Source organism: Hermetia illucens, chromosome 6, assembly GCF_905115235.1.
Source record: "Hermetia illucens chromosome 6, iHerIll2.2.curated.20191125, whole genome shotgun sequence".
Classification (NCBI taxonomy): domain Eukaryota; kingdom Metazoa; phylum Arthropoda; class Insecta; order Diptera; family Stratiomyidae; genus Hermetia; species Hermetia illucens.
The window spans coordinates 25263856-25282284 of NC_051854.1; the positions used below are offsets into that span (position 1 = coordinate 25263856).

Consider the following 18429-nt stretch of genomic DNA (forward strand, 5'->3'; position numbering starts at 1 on the left):
CTGACTATAAAAGACAATAAACGGCGTCTTGTGGTAATGGAGACGAAGATATTGCGTTAGATTAGTGACGTAACACGTTTTGATCACATCCGAAATGAGGATTTCCGCGATCGATATGGGATTGGACCGATCGTGGAAAAATTGCGAGAGAGGCGTCTTCGATGGTATGGTCACGTAATTTGCGCTAACGAGAAATCACTTGTCAAGACTGGTCTGAACATCGAAGTCGACGGTAAGCAACAAAAAGGTCGGCCGAAACAACGGTATCTTGATACGCTAGATGATCATTTGAAGGCCTCTCGACTACATTCAGATCGGGCCTTTAATAAAATAAAATGGCGTACTATGAGCCGACCCCGCTTGTAAACGGGACAAAGGCTAAGGAAAAAGAAGAAGTACTATGGGCATGACAACGGCCTGGCCAGTTGAAAATTCAATTTTATCCATTTATTAGACAACTACTTCCCCAGAGGTGAAACTAAAATTCAGTTGAAAATCTAAGATCGTTAAAACCGAAGTAAGTTAACAATAAAAGAACATTTAAATACAGTTGTGATTGTAATAAAGAAAACAAGTTCCGTTATAAGGAAATAAAATATAAATTCGTGGCTTTTGTGTTTTTATTATTTACATTTATGAGAAATTCGTACTGACTTTTGTTACGTTCACCATTTATTTACTCCAAGTAATCAACCTTTTCACGAAACTTATTTAAAGGGCCACAGACCTCAACAGCACTTTAGTTACCGGAAAATCTTAAACAATGAACGATACAGTGATACAGAAAGCAATCGAACATGTCTCAACTTTGACATTCGGTCGAACGGATATGATCGTGTTCATATTGCTTCTAATGCTATCGCTTGGGGTCGGGGTGTACTATGCTTGGTGCGGTAGAACTTCAGATACCACGGATGAGTATCTGCTGGCAGAGAGGAAACTCAAAGTCATCCCTGCAGCGGTATCCATCCTAGCAAGGTTGAGCCATCTAATTCGTGGAATAGTGTGACGGTGTGAAATTCAGAATGTTTTACTTCCAGTAAGATATCAGCGACGACAGTAATGCTTCTTCCGGTCGAAATTTATACATCGGGGGTACAGTATGTTGTGACGGTGCTGGGGATGTTCATAGCGGTGTTAGTTATGGTTTATGTCGTGACCCCAGTTTATTATGCGTCAATCAATCGGAATTGCTATGAGGTGAGTGACTACAGAATCTGCTCGATAAAATGGTAAAGTAAGAATTGTGGTAAAATGTCCCTGAAAGGGAAATAATCCCAATCAAGCCAGGAGCCATCAAAAAGAGGCATTAAACGACAAACTAAATATCTCATTGTCTTTAGGTCAGAAAAATGGCACATACATAGTAGGATTCCCCAATTCCAATTTAACATCATATGAGAGCTTGGCTTCCACTTTCGTACTTGGCTAATGGTTCGCTGCTGAAATCTTATTCTTCAGTCCGCGAAGGAATTTGTAAAAGAAAAAGTCAGGGAACATATGTAACGAGTGACACTATCAACAGATACATAGCAACCATCGCTTCAATGCTCTTCCATTAATGTAGATAGGAGGAGTGCGATGGCCAGCCGGACTGACAATCTTGGTTTTCTAAGTATTTACCTTCAGTTCGACTCTGTTCGCCTTCGTCTCTGAAGGACTCGGTGTGGAAGAATACAGCGTAGTCCTGGTGCTTTAAGAAAGATGTCATTGTCCATTGAAGCTTGTCAAGCCCACCAGACAAGATAGCATGAAAAACGTCACCGATAACGAGAAGTATCGTTCACAGCCCCTGGACTTCGAAATCCCCGGAGATTTTATCTCGATACAGTACGTGAAATTTTTTGCCGTCGTATATTGCCCTGATAATAGTCTCTCCAAAATTCCCTGCACTTATCGTGCTCAAGACAGCTACCCCTTTCCAGTGATTTTCTGGGTGAGTGGCTACAGCCCGTAACCGTAACTGACAGGCAGTGAGCAATGCTGGAGCAATTACCAATGCCAAGTTGCACCTGACCAAAAGTTCAATCTCTGTAGTATGGGAGCCGAGATGGCGTTCTAGAAACGAACTTTTTCGAAAATCCCCTTCCGGCTCGGTTGTTTGCGGTCAGCTACCTTGTGGATGTTTCGTGTTGACTGTGGTGAATTCCCCAAATTGAATTCAGGATGGAGTTGCACCTCCTTCCAACCGGATGCGAGTCTCGAAGACGACAGAGGTATTGGATAGGCCTCGCATCTGGTAGTATGAATGTCAAGGGTGCACTTGACATAAACCAAGACTTCCACTTTGAGGGAGCAGGGCGCTGATGGATATCTCTCCCCTCATTGTTAGATCATTAAATGGACGATGATTTTAGGTCATTTGGTAGATAAGCACAAAAAATCCCGCCTATATGTCTCACCCGTATAGGCAGGCACTGATAAACCAGAAATAGGCTCGCCGTTTGTCCGCCTTTAGGGCAAGATTATGCGAGGCAACGCTAGTTATAGCAGATATGATTCCATGCAACTTGTGTGGAAAATCTATATGCTAGTGGAAAAACTGATTAGATTCTCAAGTTTGTTCTCACAACTGAGGATGGGAAGGAGAGTATGCGGCTCGAAATCTACAAATCGCTACTTAGTCGCGACACGACGACGACAGACGAAAAACTTTGCTGCGTTGAGCAGGCGTACAACCGGCAAAAGGACAGTTGTGATCCGCAAAGTCTTCTGGCATATCAGCCGCTCCCGAATACCGGCTGGAATTTGCGCCAACCACAGAACTTCTCCCGTTTTCATGGATTATGAAGTCGAGATCAATCAGGAGAAGCACCTTCTCAACGTTCCCGACATCTTCGTACTTCCGTAGGTCTAGCAGTCCTATGGGAATGCAAACTGGAAACTTCAACACCACTTCGCGTAACTCACATGGCGAAAGGCTCAGGACTAGTGCATTTTACTGGTTTGATCTCATCTGTGAAAAGCCACCATAATGACCAAACCTCAGGGTCTAACCACATCGGCCCAGATGAGACCAATGGAAGGAAACTGAATGACGGCAGGCGAATATGTGAATGGACTGTAGTTACTTCCGCAATTATAAAAATTCACACGCGTTTGGGTATAGTCGATTGTTTCCAATTTTATTTTACCGTTTAATCATCGACAATTTTTGCGTTGATTTCGCGTGTATTTTGGGGGCCAAACACATGAATTCCCTGAAATGAGTTCTGAAAGATCGAAGTACCAACGATCCTGTCCATATTCCTGAACTAAGCGGCACAGTAGGGTATAAACGCAAATTAACGGTCGCTCTAATGAAACTGCGTTTTGAAGCGGACGCATCGGAATTACCAATAATCATGTTTTTTCAACGTCAGGTATAGCTCCACTCTTCCGGTCAATAACAATTGACTCGAGACACATGTCGATAATTATAACGCCCTGATAGGTGCGCTGCTTGCAATGCTTCCCTTATGAAAGGAACGGCTGGAAATAGGAAAGTTAGACTAGTTGGTTAGAAAATTTTCACATCAGTCCAGGTGGGATGCAAAGCTGTGTAATAAATGTAACTCGCAAGACTTGTCAAGTTGTTGCAATAGAAGCATAAGTTAATTGTGATATATAGATATATACTCAGGTTCCGGATAGCCTTGCTCTCTATTACTGTGAAAGGAAGAGTATTATCTGACCTGGCGCTTGAATGACAGTTTTGCATGTCAAGCACTAGTTTCTCAATTGAAAGTTCAACTTTCCCTCAAGGGTCATCAGCGATCTTTATCGGTTCCCTCACGATACAGGGAGGGACGTCCCCGAGGTCCCCGAATCAGTAGTTCTGATCCTATTACTGGTAGCACATCTGTGTCCTTAGTAGTAGCCTTGAGAAAGCCTCCCAGTGAAGAGCGAACCGCGATTGACTCGAATATATCAGGACACACTAGGAGCCTTCGGAATCGTCGACAGTTTTCTATCGACGTCAGTGGGGTGATGTGTGAGCTCTGCCGAGGTGATAATTGCGGCGAGTATTTGGGCCAGCCCCTTCAGAAATGAAGACGAAGTTTTATAAATTGATGCGGCTGCCGGTGCGGGGATAGCAACTTCAGTACCCTGCAGTGTTCCTCTCCGACATCAGAAGAGTAGTCACTAGAACTGGGCAGATGGATTCGAACATTAGCCGATTGGGAGCGCAGTGGACTGTCCTTGCTAGAGCCGTAGAGGAAAGGCTGAAGTACATGCCATCGGCAACGTTTAACCAGAACGTCAGTACAGGATTAAAAAATGTTGCAAAACTTCTGGACCGCATTACCTTCTTTAAATGGGCCTGGATAGCAGCGGAAAATGCGCAAAAACCGGAAAGAGCTGAGCTTCCTACTGAAAACACCATAAACGCCAAACGTATCGTAGATAATCCTTTGTAAAGCAGAGGGGGGGGGGCACAGAGAAGAAGGCGCATATGAAGAAGACTTCACCCAGCTAGTCCAGTCCGGGGCTCGAAATAAGAAAACAAAGAAAAATAAAAGGAAACAACACCCCCGCCGCTAGAAAACGATCTGCCTAAAGTCAAGGGGGTCACGAATGTTGGAGCACCAAAAAAAAAAGATGAAGGGCTAGAACGCCAGCTTTGTTTATTAAACGAACGGGAGGCAAGATCTTGTGGAAGTCTTCAGCGAGATCCGGTAAAACACCAAGCCCAAAGACAGTGGAGCAGGAGTCCGAGATCTTGACTGTTTCACAGAAAAAACCGAAGTAGAAGAGACCATCAAGCGTGAATGTCCAGAAGTAACCAACCAACCAGATAGGTCACAAAGCGGATAGCTAGAACGAAAAGGAAAGTTGCTTCTTTTGCAGGGTTTATGGCGCGTTTGGTGCACATACAGCACGGGGTGGTTTCCGATATTCAAAGCAGCATTAGAAAGAGCAAGGATGCGGTTAACATGCACCGTATTGTAACCGCTCAAGAGTTGCTAATGGAGTTGAGTGGAGTGGAGTTCGTTGTAGAGGTAAAAGCCAATCTCATTAGTTAACAACATCGGAACAAGGGCCCAACTTCATTGCAGTTTGACTTATAAGGTACCGCTCTCATATGGGCTCGGACAGCAGCCTAACTTCGTGTTTAGGGTTAACGTTTTGCAGCGATGACTGACTTCTGACAAAGACGGATCCTGATTGGGAATGACTTCAATTCTATTGCACTTAAATGGGGTATGCCGCACTCAGACTCAAATTTCTTGCAAAGGCGACGAAACAGGGTTCGAAGTTTTGAACACTGAATCCACGCCAATGTCAGGCGCCCAGGTTGCGAAGAAAGCATTATCAAGGTAACCTTCGCGTCACTAGTATCCTTGATGAACGGGCGACGAGTTCTGGAAGATTTCTTGATAAGCGACCATCAATACATCGCGTTCGAAGTAGATAGAGCCGTGCTGGAAAACATTCCGGAGGTGGGGCCGCAATCTGATATTGACGTGTGTTAGTCGACGGCGGAAATTTCCGATCTCCGGAAAGAGTGTCATAAGCTCCGCCGTTTGACACAATATTTAGAGGAGGAGGGGGTGACAAAGTACATATCAACCAAAAGGAGACTACGCAGCGTAATAAGCAAAAGTGAAGCTCGCTGCTGGCAGGATTGAGCAACCAATGCGAACCGGTTGGAATTTATAAACTGGTAAACCGATAAAAATCAAATGTTTGCGGAAACCCCGTAATGTGCAGATATTATTCCCGGCACATCTCGTACGGCTTGACGACAGCAGCATGGTAGGCACCGAGAATTGCCGAGTTTTCTCCATATAAGAATTTCAAGACACAAAAAACGAGAAGGCGTATCCCAACGGAGGTACATATGTACGGAACATACATACACAAGTGTTCCACCATCCACTGCTCGGCGCATTCAAAGTTACCCTGAAGAAGGAACTTTTCTTTCTTGCTGAAAGATGACATGTCTTGCGTTGATCAGCAAAGGGAAAGGAAATTTTGAGCTGAGATCCACGTTTGATGCTGTTACGGATGTAATCCACACAGCCAGCGATCTCGACGACAATGGACCACTACGATCTAAGCGCTCAAAGGTTTTGCCTCCCCCCACTTCATTTATCCTCTTCGAAAAGGCTTGAGGTCAGAAATGGTTTCAATTCCACAAAATGAAAAGACATTCTAGACACATTAGACAATTCATTCCATGTACCTGACTAGCTCGTAAGAATATTGAGGGATTATCTGAAAGACCGCTTCCTGCTTTATAAGATCCTGGAAGACCAGAGAAGAATGAAGATCGTGTTAGGAGTAGCACGAGGATTCATTCTAGGGCCGGACCTCTGGGGCGCTCCCTACGATAACCTACTAAGACTCGACATGCCAAAAGCCGCACCTAAACGGCTATGCAGATGATGTTGCGGTACTTATTGCTGGACGCATTTTTGACCAGGCGCTAAGCAGCCTTGGTTTATTGATGTATGTATGACTGCTCATAGTTTCAGCCTTGCAGAAATATTCGAAGGTGCCACCCTAACTGGAAAAAGAAGAACAATCATGCGTCCCACATCATTTTGTGAGTTGAAAATAGTGTCAAACCGCTCAAAGCGAAGATGTACTTTTTCGAACAAATTAAAGCAGCAGTCACCAAGACTGCAGCTATAGTTTCGGCCTTACATCACCTAACGCTGAATGTTGGTGACCTCGCATTTAGCAGGAGACGTCATTCCATGAGCGCAGTCCGTTATGCTCTACGACGCGGAGATGTGGACTGGCACTCTTGAAAGGGGATGTTGTATCGTAAGCGCTTTGCAAAAGTGCAAAGACGGACAACTTTGATCGCAAGTGGGATCTCCGTTATCCTCCTCGATATGGAACGTAGGTCCAATTACAAGCCCAAGAGAGAAGACTCAAGGGAGATGGTTGCTCGTGAAGACAACTAAATGAGCGGAAAATCTGTTGGCGAAATGAGTCAAAAGACAAATAGACATCCTGGCCCATTGACAATCTAGATTTTTGGCAAAACCGTATAACATTATAGGGCTGACCATTTCCTTACCCAGCTTCTAAGCGGGCATTGAGGTTTCTAGTCTTATCCGCGCAAGATTGGGAGGGCATGATCCCCTGACTGCAATGGATGCCAAGGAGGACCGATAGATGATGCGGTGTTACGCATTACGTGCAGGTTCTTCTTGGGCAAAATGGCAGGATTGATATATTTCCTTGAACTCCTCCACTTCCTCTAAGGCGGGGGCGGAAGAACGAAAAAATGTGTCAAACACTTCTAAGCCAGTTCTTTGATGACGGGGAGGTGTTCAGTAGCTAGCACGACGGCATACCAACGGATCACATCTAGGCAATAGCCTTCTACTTCGCCGGACCTTAATAGTGGACTACAACGTGTGATATATTTTGGAGGTCATAGTTAATGATACATTCTACAAAAATTTTAAGTCACTAAACCAATTGCTGCACAAGCAGTTGCTGAAAAAATTTGAGGCTCTGTATCGCTGCTGGAACAGGCCTCATTGTTCTAGATGTGGTACAGGGCTTAGACAATATGATGAGGGGGCTAAACGAAGGTTTCAAGGTGAATGTGAATATAGCTGCGTAGATGATCAAGTTAGAGCGAAGTTGCCTTTTTTTCCCGTAATTATAAAAATCTAGATCGAGCTAGACTACTGTATTTAATTGTAAGTGCACTCAGGGTATGGTTCTGTGTGTTGTTACGAAACACACCGCGAATAGATGACCTGCCATTTTCTAATACGTTCAGCGCAACCCCAGCTCTGCAAGCGCAAGTTTCCGTGTTGATGACTAGGTTGTCCGTAGCCTATACAACGGCGAATTTTATGAAAGATACCACGACCACCGTTTGGTTGTGGATAGAATACAGTTCAATAGGTTACAGTGGGCGAGTTACATATCCAGATGAGTAAAAATGATTCAGGCCAGAAAGTCTAAAAATCTGTATATCTATGGTAGAAAAAGAAGACATAGCAGACACTGCCTAAGATAGCGCAGGCCAGGACACCAGAAGGCTTTGAAAGCTATCGGATTGGTTGATTTCGGTGCAAAGTCGAGATATGTCTTCTGGTGACTGGTTACTTCACTCACAGCAACGCCTTCATCTCGACATATTGGAATTCATTTCCCACACCTGTAATATCATATATCAAATCACTAACACTTATGTAGTCACCTTTACTTTTTTTTTAGTATTTGGAGCTGCGGTTCGATAAGAAAACTAGGCAGGTGGCAACTGTATCTTTTCTTATAACCGTCTACCTACTCATGCCAGTTGTTTTGTTCATCCCTTCGTTAGCCTTTTCTCAAGGTAAGTAGGCAGTTCCATAACATTTTTATTTGTAATTCGAAAATACCTAATTTTAGTCAGCGGCATTAATGTTCACACAATAAACGGAATGGTTTCCGCAATCTGCGTGATATATACAATGCTGGTATGTATCCCTTTACAAAAGAACACTTACAGGACTAAGTAAAATGTTGATCTCAATATTAAAGGGCGGAGTCAAAGCTGTAGTCTGGACAGATTTCATTCAAGGAATGGTGATAGTTGGATCCGCTTTTATAATTGCAATTTCGGGAGTTCATAAAGTTGGAGGACTTGGCGAAGTTTTTACCCGTGCCAGTGCAGGTGGTCGTCTCGATATATTTAAGTAAATATCTAAATGTAATTGAAATCTTGCATTTATGTCAATTCCTTTTTGTTCCAGTTTTTCACTTGATGTTACAGTCAGAGTTACATTCTGGAGCGCTTGCTTCGGCGGAATGATTGTATGGTTCGGTTTTTTGGGCATCAACCAATCCTGCGTCCAAAGGGTGATCGCCTTGCCATCTTTAAAGCATGCCAGAAAGTGTAGTATTCGAATTGTGACGATTTGTTTAGTTTTAACTAATTTCGATCTTTTCTAGTACATTGTGGATATTTTTCGTTGGGTTCTGTATCATCACTGGATTATGCTGCTTCAATGGGATGGTTATGTATGCCAAGTACCACGATTGTGACCCAATTACTTCAAAGGTAAGTAATGTAACGTGAAACCATTTTTGTGGAAAAGATACAATTATTACACGCAGCTTAACGTTTATTATATAAAGACAATAGTACGCTGTACGGTATGGAGGGTTTGGGCAATGTTGATAAAAGGAGTGGGCATCATAAGGAGGATGTGGAAGCCTGGGAAAAATTGGCACCTAAAAAGGAGACAAAGGAGGATACGACTAGAAATGATTGTCATCTCCAAACGAGGTGGAGATTCATGCGTCGACTTTCTCAGAAGATTTAAGACAAATCCAGAACTTACCAAATCGGGTAAAAATGTTACTCGCATTAAATGAAGCTCAAGAAACCCAACGTTGTAACCCTCAACAAATTCTTACGCTGGAATGAGAAATCCTTACGACAAGGAGCAACATAAGCATAAGGATTACGCAAGGCAGAGATCGTTATACAGTGTAAGGACATTGATGAATTCGCGAGGTCTCGGAAAAGATCTTCGATCTTATCGGAAAGCCTACCCTGGGACACAGATCGCTATCATCAGCCTACCCCTGGGGGTAGCACTAAAACTGATGGTAGCAGGGAAAATCAAAATAGACTAAGGTATTGTCGACTTCGGAAGCAGGTGGCATTAGAGCATACTTCAGGTGCCTTGGCTTTGGTTATACAGCGAAGACATGTCTCAATCCACTATCGACACATTGCAGGTAGCAGCAAATAAAGTAGAGCTTTCAAAGCAAATCCTAGAAATTAACATCAAATTCGCGGGAAAAACTGCTATGTGACCATAATTAATAAACCATATCGGCAACATGCTGAACGCATATCATCTAGAGATTAAACGGGCCAAGCAGTGCTATGAGCGTGCGCAAACCAGGCCTTTTAGGAAATAATAGTAAATCCGGAAGAGAGATTCATCAGAGCGAAAATGAAAGATATAGTTGCTATGCTCCCTCTAGTTCTACATTTTCCTAATATTAGCAGATGATCTGCGTTCCAGTATTGGATATGAGAGGACATGAATCGAAAATCATAGCAGCGAATTTTAACACGAGGGCTCTTGAGGGAGGCAGGCAAACAGCAAATGTCAAAGGACGTGTTCTCTTCGAAGTATTCACAGAGCTAGGTGTGACACTCGCAAATGTTAGGATCTCATACACTTTCCGAGGAAGAAGCCTGGGCTCTTTATCTGACATACGTACTTGACATGTTAGTGGGGAGTATACCCACAGCGCCCATCAGGCAATCTGCACGGAAATTAAGTTTCAGGAAGAGCTCCCGCAGATTGCCAAGTGGACTGCTCGGATGAACGGCGAAGGATTTTAAGGGGGACACGTTTACTGCAGCGCTCGCGCTGGATTGTACAATCATAAAAAAATTTACCCAAATTCCCAATGGACCACGGAAGCATGCGATGTTGCTATGTCCAGAAGAAAATCGCACCTTTCCGAGCTACATGTTTTCAGTCGAAGAGACTTTAGAGGCTTAGAGGAAAACTGAGTAACGACGTGTGCGATATTAGAGAGAGAGGGGGGGAGGGCTAGCTGTCAAATATCTGGGGATGGCGACTGAGACCAAACTAAGATTTAGAAAGCACCTAGAGAATGTGTACCAAAGGACATATGCTATCTGATGACTCTTAGATCTACAGCGCTGGCAGTAGCAGGAAAACGATATGGTGAAAGTCGCATAATCTGTGGCAAGGCAGATCAGATAATTTCTCAATGTAGCAATTTACACATAAGTTATTCAGCTCATACCCTTTCCGAAGAAGAGACTTTGCTAAGCCATATTTGTTACAAATGGTGCAACCTCTAATCCCTATGACAATTACGTCGGCACCATGGCATTCAAAGAACATATATATTGAACGCTATTTTAATTAAAGGAAACTTAAGAAAGGGCTTGATCTACAGACAAATGCGAAGTGCCATTACTGTCCCTGCGTATGGCAAGAGCTCATAGTTAGCTACGCCATTCAAATCGAAGGCAACAATGAAAAACATTCACACACATTTGATTGACCTTATCAGCTTTCTTTTCAATTTTGGTTCTCTAGATACCTCATATCGGCTTAATCATATTTCGTTAGTTAATTAAGTGAAGTGGATGGTGGGATTCTGGAGAATACTCCTCTTCCTCTTGCAACACTCTACTTTTATACTGTTGCTGAGAATCACCACAAGGCACGGTTTCTTTCCTCCGGGAGTGGGTTTCAGACAGAATCTTGGCTTCGTATTCTAGTTCAAGTTAAGGACCATCACAATTTGATAATGCTATGCACTAACAGAAATTTTCAATATAGTGAAGAAAAATGCTTTCTATGAGCAATTACATGCAGTTCAGGAGTGGTTTCCTAAAGGTAACATTATGATCGTGATCTGAATGCGAAGGTGCGCTCTGACAACACCTTGCTCGGACATGTAATAGGGAATCATTATCTCAGTGACCACAACAACAACAGACTGCTACAAATTCAATTGAGTGTCGACTGGCCAATACGAACATCTTATCAAACCGATTAGCAGTGGATTTAGCGGTTATCTCGTTAATGTGCGTAACAAAAGAGGTGCTCATATCGCAAACATATGGCAGGGAAACAGTGTGGCCGTCATCGAAAGCGCCTGTGTTTCTAATGCGACATATGTTGCCGGTCACGTCCCAAAAGGAAGTGGCATGACCTTATTGAGACAATCAAGAAAGAATTTGCAAATGGTCGTTGGCCTTTCGATGGTTCTGCAAGGAACATTAATGATGCAGAGTCGTTACATTCACTTATTGGTAAAACCTCAGAATCCAAGATCTTTCCCAATGAGTGGAGGAAGGGGATAATCATTAAGATTTCGAGGAATTCTGAAGAATGGCATATTCGCACACTGTGATCACTGTGGAACAATGTGTGGAGAGATCAACGCCAGAGCTGCCTTTCATCGATTTCGAGACAGCTTTCGACACCGACAACAAGAAGTGTATCTGGAATGCTAGCTAGCTATATAGCTAGCTTCAGAGTCATATTTAATAACACAAAATGTCACGTTTTGCATCGAGGTAAAATTTGAAGTCCAAACCGAAGTCCGCTAGGGATGCATCTTGTCACTAATACTTTTTCTCCTCGTTATCAGTGATGTTCTTCATGCTTCCTTGATTGGAGGACGCGGAGAATGGACGATGGCATCTTTCTTAAATATTTGCACTAAGCTGCAATAAGGGATTTATGGCAACAATAATACATTCATCTTTCATACAGGGGTCACACAAGATCCCTCAATTGACAAAGCAAGTACGTAGTCCAAAGAGAAATGGACCAGTACCAGCTCCTTTCACAGACAACTTGATTTGCAAAAAATGTGAACCGAAGAAAAAGAGTTTCGGCCAATGGCGGAATTGGATTTATGTTGCGCATCGGTGGGGGATATTCGGTTGAATATCCTGAGTAGTACATTGTCCCCTTACGTTATTTTATCATATTCGTATGTTTTGTGCCAGACGCATTCTGAACGAAGCCGGTCTTTCGAAGCAGGCTTAATGCTTAATGTAACACTGTCTTGAGCACGAAGGGCGGATCCTGGTCGGAGTGTCTTCAATACCAAGGAACTTGAATTGGGCATGCTCCACCAGACTTCACATGGAAGCGAATTCTCGAGATGGCGACGAGGACAGGGCTAGTTGCTTTAACCCTCGGATCCACCACAACGTACCGGCGTTCAAGCTGCCAAGGAAACCTTCTAGATGTAACCTTGGCATCGGAATCACTGGTGTGAGATTTCTCAGCAAGCGACCATTAATACATTGCGTTCGAAGTAGCTGACGCAACCTCTCGGTGTGCACTATCCCGGCGCTCTTTCTGCGTGTGGACCGTCGCGAAGGTGGACATCGAGAGATTGTTCGAAGCTCTTGGAGCAGATGGGGTCGCTAACACTCTCGTAAATTACGTTGTGAACCTCATAACGATAGCGTGCTGAGCTTCCATGCCTATGAGAGCATCGAGATGTGGCAAACCTTCTATGTATTGTTGGGCGGCGGAAATTGCCGACCTGCGGAAGGAGTGTCACACACTGCGCCGTTTGACACAACGCCTAAATGACCGCGTGAAGACATGTCGCACAAAAGGAAACTCCACAGCGCGATAAACGAAAGCAAAGCTTGCTGCGGGCAGGACTTGTTGGATGAAGTTAATTGGAATCGATGTGACTGTTTACTCAAGGTCAAGTAGATCAAGTAGGTCCGTATTGTACAGGCACTTTTCTCTATTAAAGAAAAAAAGAAGGCACCAGGACCCGTGGTATCCCGGCAACGGCATGCAAACTGATGTTCCAACATCGACAAGACCTACTTCTTGTTCAATTCAACGCTTACCTGAAAGGGGACATTTTCCTTTCCGCCGGAAGGTACGAGGCTTGAGCTCATAAACAAAGAGAAAGACGACCCTGAGCGACCACTTTGTATGCTTGACACTGCCGAAAAAGTGTTCAAAAACTTTTCATGCTCGCTGAAGCAATACGTGCTACCAGAGATTTATTTCCACGACAGTTCGGTTTTAGAGAAGTACAATTCACAATGGATCTTGCGGAAGTACATAGCCGTTGAGCTCGACGCGTGGTGCCCCTCATAACGTTTGATCTAAGAAATGCCTTTAATTCTGTAAGATGGAAACACATTCTAAGCGCACTAGACAATATTTCCCAGGTGCCGAGCTATCTATTACGGATATTGAAGGATTATCTGAGAAACCGCCCTCTGTTGAGACGTTAGGAGGACAGAGGAGGATGGAGATTGCGTGAAGGGTAGCACAGGGATCCATCTTAGGGCCGGACCTCTGGAGCGCTTCTTAAGATAGTCTGCTAAGACTGGACATGCCTGATCGGTTATACAGATGATGTAGCGAGAGCCACAAAGCAAAATTGGCATATTGATGCGACGTGAAAGCGTTCGGACAACTGTTCACGATTTCAGTATTACACGGGAAAAAACCGAAGTAGTCATCCGAACTAAAAACAGAATTCCGACCCTGCGGCCCATATCGATCGATAATCGAGTAAACACTAATGGTTAAGTACCTTAGACTGACACTTGGGGGGTTTTCCTGAGCAAATCAAAGCAGCAGCAGACGAGGCTCCACCTGGAGTTTCGGTTTTAAATCGGCTAATGGCGAGGATCGGAGGTTCTTCGTCCAGCAGGGAACTTCTTTTAGCAGTTTGCTCTGCACTACGACGCAACAGTATGGGCTGATACTCTTGATAAGGAAGTACATCCTAAGCACCTTGCCCAAGTACAGAGACGGCGCATTTTGCGATTGGTTTCGGCCTATCGCTTTTCTCTAAACCGATCCTGATGGTGATCGCGGGAGTGATGTTTGTTTCCTGGGGCATGATGTTTTACAATGGAGTTGCAGATGATATTCGTCAACAACTTTATTGAAATACAGGGAAGTCCCCTCCAGAGAACATTGTCAATGTTGAGGAGCGCTGACAGACAGGGCCGATAAGAAGAAAAATAGCGGAAATTGGAGGCAATGCCAAAGATTGATATAAATTTTCGCATCCAATAAACATCGATTATCTCTAGAGATAGGAGCTTCGGAAAAGTCTAGGCGCAGAAGTCGTTTCCTGAGATGCCCTGTACATACGCTACAGTCCATTCTTCTTCAATTCAATTCACACTTGCACACAATTTGATCTCTCACCAGCAACCACGGAATATAGATCCCAAATCGATCACCCATTTAACGGGATGAGCATGATAATGAGCGCAACTTGAGAATTAAGGCTTCTAGTAGATTATTGATCTTTCTCCAGGAAACTACTCCGCACGAACACGCGCTTGAACTGGAGAAAATACTAACCTCGCAAAATATCGAGGAGTTTTCGTTACTTCATACAATTTCAGAATTTCTTATAGAACCTAACATATATGCACTTGACTTTGTCAAGACCGGAGATGTCTGTTTTACTCAAAGAGTCCGCCTGAAACGCCCGGGGACGGCCGAGAATGTTTTTCATAGAGCAGCCGCTCCAACTTTAAGGAAGCAGAAAGCGATCTTCGCTCCTGCTTCAAAATCAAACAACTGCAAACTACGCCTTGTGTTCAAGTACTCGCAAGAGAAGAATTTTCTTTATAGCTCCCGCCATGATGTCATCTGTTACCGCCTCACTGAGTCATGGTTCTAGATTTGGAGGAGAGAAAGAGAGTCGGACTGAATATAAACATCAATGTTCATAGTCTGACAACAATCTTCCTATCTGCATTAACAGACAGAACATCGAGGGATTAATCAACTTGCCTACGATGGTAGCGCTGCCGACGCAGCGTTGTGTTACAGCAGTTTTAACAGCGCTCAATCCACTTTCGTTGTTTTTGTCTAAGATTTGGACATACACACATCTCAACACCAACATCAAGTTGAAGTTATTCTGCGCCAAATTTTCTCTCGATGGGGTTACATGGGAGCAACACATCAGTTACTCAAAGGCTCCAAACCTTCGTTGAAACCTGTCTCAACGTAACGTTTACTCTGGCCCGAAGAAATCTCAAACGAAAAGCTGCATCAACGTACGTACCAAGCGCCTGTAGATGTGTTGATTAGGAAGCGTAAGTAGCAGTGGATAGGTCAGACTTTAAGAAGGAGCGACAACTCCATTGCTGGGGTATTGAGAATGCAATGGAATCCACTATACTAGGGTGATCGACGAGTGAATCAACCTAGATACACAACATACAGAACAGCAAAGGATGAGTGTACAGGTGTCTAGGATTCTCAGAAAGACCCGGAGAGAGCTGAAACACATTTCGGCGAACCGCTGTGATTCATATTATTGGATAATGGCTGCCATATGCCAAAAGGATGTGCACTTACAAAGTAAAGAGAAGGTTCAAATTTTGTAGACTGAAAAGGCTAAATATTGCTTGCATATCAATTTCATTCCCGCATTAATTTTGAATAATATGTTACTTTGGTATATAAGATTCGAATACTGAAAGATACAACCAATGAGCTATGAATGAAAAACAACACAAACATCAACAAAGACCAATTGTAAACAGATTCCTTAGATAAATAATTGTTTGTAAAAGTAAGTGGAAAATAGTTATCTAATTTTTCGCTTCTCCACAGCAAGTGACTAAAGCGGATAAAATGATGCCATTTTTTGTACAAGATATTCTGGGTCATATTCCAGGGATGGCTGGGCTTTTCATATCCTGCGTATTCAGCGCTGGATTGAGGTAAGGTTCCTATATATTTTTGACATATTCGTAAACCCATCCTCTACCTATCATTTTGTTAAATATTTCAGTACCCTATCTGCAAATATCCACTCCCTATCTGGGGTGGTCTACTTTGATTACATTCGCCCATTCATCAATCACACAGAACATAAGGCGAATATTATTATGAAATCATTGGTTTTCGTCACTGGATTCTACTGCATCGGAGCGGGATTTCTAGTGGCTAAATCGCCGTCTATACTCCAATTGAATATAACATTGGCCAGTATTGCTCAAGGAACAATGGTTGGAGTTTTCTTGTTGGGGATGCTGTTCCCTCGGGCAAATTCGATAGTAAGTAATGATTTGGATGAACGTTTCCTTCTATCTCTATATGATATCGAATCTTCTATCTTATAGTCTGCCTTCATTGGAAGTATCACAAGTTTATCGATAATGGCATGGATAATTATTGGAGCGCAAATCAAGCAATGGCAGGGGAAGGTTTTGCAGAAGATGTTGCCACTTCGGGTAGATGGATGTCCTGCCACAAATGCTACCACTTTAGTTGACCAATTCATGTAAGTTCATTCAAAACTCAATAGGACTTTAGAGATTTCACTCCAAAGATACATTGAAGAAATGAGGATCGGAAAAGAATGAAGAATTTATATCAATTTAAACAATTTCAGATCGTTAACGACAACCCCTCGCTCAGTCAATTCTCACTTTGAGGAAGGCTTCTCTGTGTTCAAATTATCCTTCATGTGGTTTGCGTTACTTGGAGCCTTGATAGTTTGGATTGTTGCGGTCCCATTAAGTTTTATTATTGGGAAAAATGACACGAACAAATTGAATCAAAATCTAATATCGCCGGTGGCTCGCTTTATGATTCCAAAGGAATATCGATGCGAGGAGGTGCCCCAAGACGATATTTGTAAGAAGATTGAATTGAAATCAGTAGAATAAATAAAATTAGAACTGATATCCCATTTTCGAGTTATATTCTTTTATTTGTGCCTTGTGTAAATGACTAACAACTATGCTGATAATAACTTTCTTTCTCCCCCAAGAATTATGCCGTTCTGACTCTAAAAAGAAGGTTTAAAAAACAAGAGATGTTGGAAGCCCTGTGGGCGGTTTATGAATTCCATCTTTAACTGGATCGTTAAAAAATTTGTCCTCACCATCATGACGGATTTGACTGCACTGTGATATCTTGCCTTAAATCGACAATTGAGTTCTAACTCAGTTTTTCAACCCTCTGCATTATATCAGCCCGGGCTTCGTAAGGACCTTCAAAATGTGCTCAATAAATTGATTCCTTTGGATCGATTCGAATGCAAGTTATCACAATTGTAATGAAGGGACCACGACTGAGGATACCAATAAATTAATAGGAGGGACGAAGAATAAAGCCAGGCATTCTGAAAACTCGACTGATATCAAGGAAATATTGATTAAATTGAATCTTCCGATAAGTTGAAGGCACTCAAGTTACTTCGGTTACATAGGTAAGGCCTAAGCCAGGAAAAAAGGACGTAAACCAAATGATTTGAATTAGAAGTTGAGCTTTATCTCGGCCAGCGTCGAATGATGTCGGGTGAATCGCTGGAAAATGAGGAATAATCCCTCCTATCGTCCTTAAATCAATTGTTTGTTTATTTGAGTTTGAAGGGCTCGAAGCATCTTGATGAAACAATAAGTTAACGCAGAAAGCCTCATTGGTTCGTCTATAACGCCTGCGATAACGTGAATTGAAATTAACTAAACCAAGTTTATAACTTCCAAGTCACAGAATTGAATTTACCTTACCTCCGGAGCACCGACGATCCTCCATAACAACAAAACTTGCATGTGCATCGGGATCACTTGGTACTTGTACCCTCTATTACCGCTGCACTCGTGGGATCATATGTAGATCATTTCATAAGAACAAACAATAAGAAACCAGAACAGCAACATGGAGAAATTGACTTGAGAACAGCACCGGAGGAAGCAGAGCACCCATAAATCAATGTATAACTTAAGGAGAGATAGAACCCCAAAGTTCGATAGCTGAACAAAGCAAGCACAAACTCTGCAAAGAAATCTATGGATACAATCACGTCCGGAATGGGTAGATTAACCATATCGAGAAATAAATCTGACCGGAGCCAAGAAGTGAAAGACAATTATAGAACATTCAAACGAGAAAAGGGCACCTATTCAACCGTGTAAGCGACCCCACCCCTGGTTCTACCCCG

At 43.0% G+C, this 18429-nt stretch overlaps 1 protein-coding gene across 1 annotated transcript; it reads left to right on the top strand.

The window, feature by feature from the left end:
- The first annotated feature begins 728 nt into the window (after positions 1-728).
- On the top strand, positions 729-17175 carry LOC119659597 (sodium-coupled monocarboxylate transporter 1-like). Its single transcript, XM_038067762.1, has 11 exons — positions 729-978; positions 1041-1200; positions 8176-8293; positions 8350-8417; positions 8482-8636; positions 8694-8834; positions 8893-9001; positions 16092-16201; positions 16273-16537; positions 16604-16764; positions 16876-17175. The coding sequence occupies exons 1-11, from the start codon at positions 764-766 to the stop codon at positions 17150-17152; spliced, it is 1779 nt and encodes a 592-aa protein (XP_037923690.1). The 5' UTR covers positions 729-763; the 3' UTR covers positions 17153-17175.
- Positions 17176-18429: the final 1254 nt, after the last annotated feature.